We start from the raw sequence: 2253 nt of genomic DNA on the forward strand, positions 1-2253 counted from the left end.
ATTACTTCTTCTCCTCCTCTCTCTCTCTCTCTCTCTCTCAAAACATACCTTAATTTCAGGTAAATCTTTTGAGAACGATTAATAAATGAATAAATAGATTACCTGCTAATTGTAGCAGCAAGATGATGTTGTCGTTTTATTCGTTGCTCATCTTGTTGACGTTTAAGCTTTTTTAATGCTTCATTTACTCGTTCCTCTAATACAACATAATCATGATAAATTTGTTCTAATAACCATTCAAAACCATTTTTAAGCGATATATCGATCATTCGTCCACTACCCGTATTTGTTTGACAAATTTCCTCAAACAATAACATTAATAGTTATTGTTGTTGCATTCATTCATTGAGCTATATCTCTTCAATTAATATATAATGATTCGATTATTAGCTTAGCTTTTTATTTGTTGATTAATTTTATAAAATTCTATAATTACTGATGAAATCCCATTGTAATGATAATAATTTTAATTGTTATTTATGAAATTTTTCTTATGATAATAAGTGGTTATTAATTTTTTATTACTCTTACAAAATTTTATATTTATGAGATAATTCATTTAAAGTGATAATTTTATGTTATCTATGAACATTCTCATGATAACATTTAGTATTATCTTTTTTGTATTAATCTATATAATATCTTGCTTGTAATTTATATTTTATCATATCATAAAATATTCAAAAAAAAATTTAAATAATCTTAATTTATAATTTTGATAATAAAATTAATTTACCACTCGAATTTGTGTCCGATATCGATTTGCTAAATTATGCAAATTAAATCGATCGGTAAGTTGAATTTCATCAATACATCGTCCTCGATCTTTTTTATTTAAAATTACCAAAAATGGTTTATTATTCAAATTTTCATCACTAATTGCATCTTTTAACAATTGACCACTTTCTTCGATACGATTTTGTTCACTTCCATCAATAACATAAATTACACCAAATACCTAATTAGTTAAGCCTTATTATTAATAAACATAAAATAGAAATTATAATTTATTTTAATTTAATTTCTTTTATGTATTCTTCATTTCCAACACAATTTTAATAATTACAAGCATTTTTTTTTCAAATGAAGCAAAAAAAAATTAGCCTAAGCCTAACATTTTAAATTAGCCTAAGCCTAGCATTTTAATTATATACCTCAGGATAATAATTTTTCCATATTGAACGTATCCGTTCATCACCACCCAAATCATATGCAATAATTTCAGCTTTTCGATATCTAAATTGTTGTAGCGTGAAGCCATTCGTTGGTAAAATATCATTTATTTCACCTGTAAGTGATTATTCCACACTTAACTACTATTATCATTATTATATATTTGATAATTAATTAATTAATTAATAAAAATATTAATTTTTGGCATCCACATATTTTCCAATTATTATTGAATAATTAATTCATCATAAATTTATTGTGCATAAGTTTAAATTTGAAAAAAAAAAATTTTCAAAAATTTTTTTTAAACAGAAAAAAATAAATAAATAAATATAATTACCTGAAGCTAATGCACATATAGTTGTTGTTTTCCCAGCACCATCTATGCCCAAAATGCAAATTCGTATCTTTCTTAATTAATTATATTTAAATACAATTAAGAAATTAATTGTGAAATTCAATTAATAGTAATATTAAAATTTTCAAATATATTATTTACAAGGAAAACAATTTATCACTTTTTTCCATCCTTTTTCTCTTTTTTCAAAAAAAATAAATGAATAAAAAGTGTAGAAAAGAAAGAGAGGATAAAATCAAGGAAGGTAATTTATTTATTTACCTGGCTTTTTTGTGGTGCTGTAACTTTTTCTTATGTATCCTAAAACCGCCAACACAATTGCCCATACACTAATAGCTAATTTATCGGACGTAATAAAAATTGTGCTAACGAAATTGAAATCCTTCAATGACTCGTAAAATGAGAGGATTAAAGTTAAAAAAAAAAAATGTTAAAGGACGATCGAAAAGTGATTGTCATAGCAACGGTTCATGCATTCTTACTCTTTATCCTTATTTATCTATCATTAATATTAGCATGCTAAAGCATATAAGTATAATCCATCTATATGAATAATAATTTCTTCAAAATTTACTCATTATTCATAGATTATTTATAATATAGTTGTACAAATAGTAAGTTTTCAATCAATTTTTTGATTTCATATGATTATTATGCATACCTGTAAAAGATATATACCTGAATAAATCGATTAGCATATTCGATATAGTTTTTATGTTAGC

General features: G+C 23.7%; 1 protein-coding gene across 1 annotated transcript; it reads right to left on the reverse strand.

Annotated features, from left to right (window-relative positions):
• Window positions 1–98: 98 nt before the first annotated feature.
• Window positions 99–1857, reverse strand: LOAG_14826 (ADP-ribosylation factor family protein; the record flags this gene model as incomplete). The annotated part of the gene is made up of 5 exons (XM_003150319.1): window positions 99–302; window positions 737–958; window positions 1155–1288; window positions 1514–1584; window positions 1793–1857. The coding sequence occupies 5 exons, from the start codon at window positions 1855–1857 to the stop codon at window positions 99–101; spliced, it is 696 nt and encodes a 231-aa protein (XP_003150367.1).
• Between the last annotated feature and the right edge of the window lie 396 nt (window positions 1858–2253).

This window comes from Loa loa (assembly GCF_000183805.2).
Source record: "Loa loa unplaced genomic scaffold supercont3.652, whole genome shotgun sequence".
Lineage (NCBI taxonomy): Eukaryota > Metazoa > Nematoda > Chromadorea > Rhabditida > Onchocercidae > Loa > Loa loa.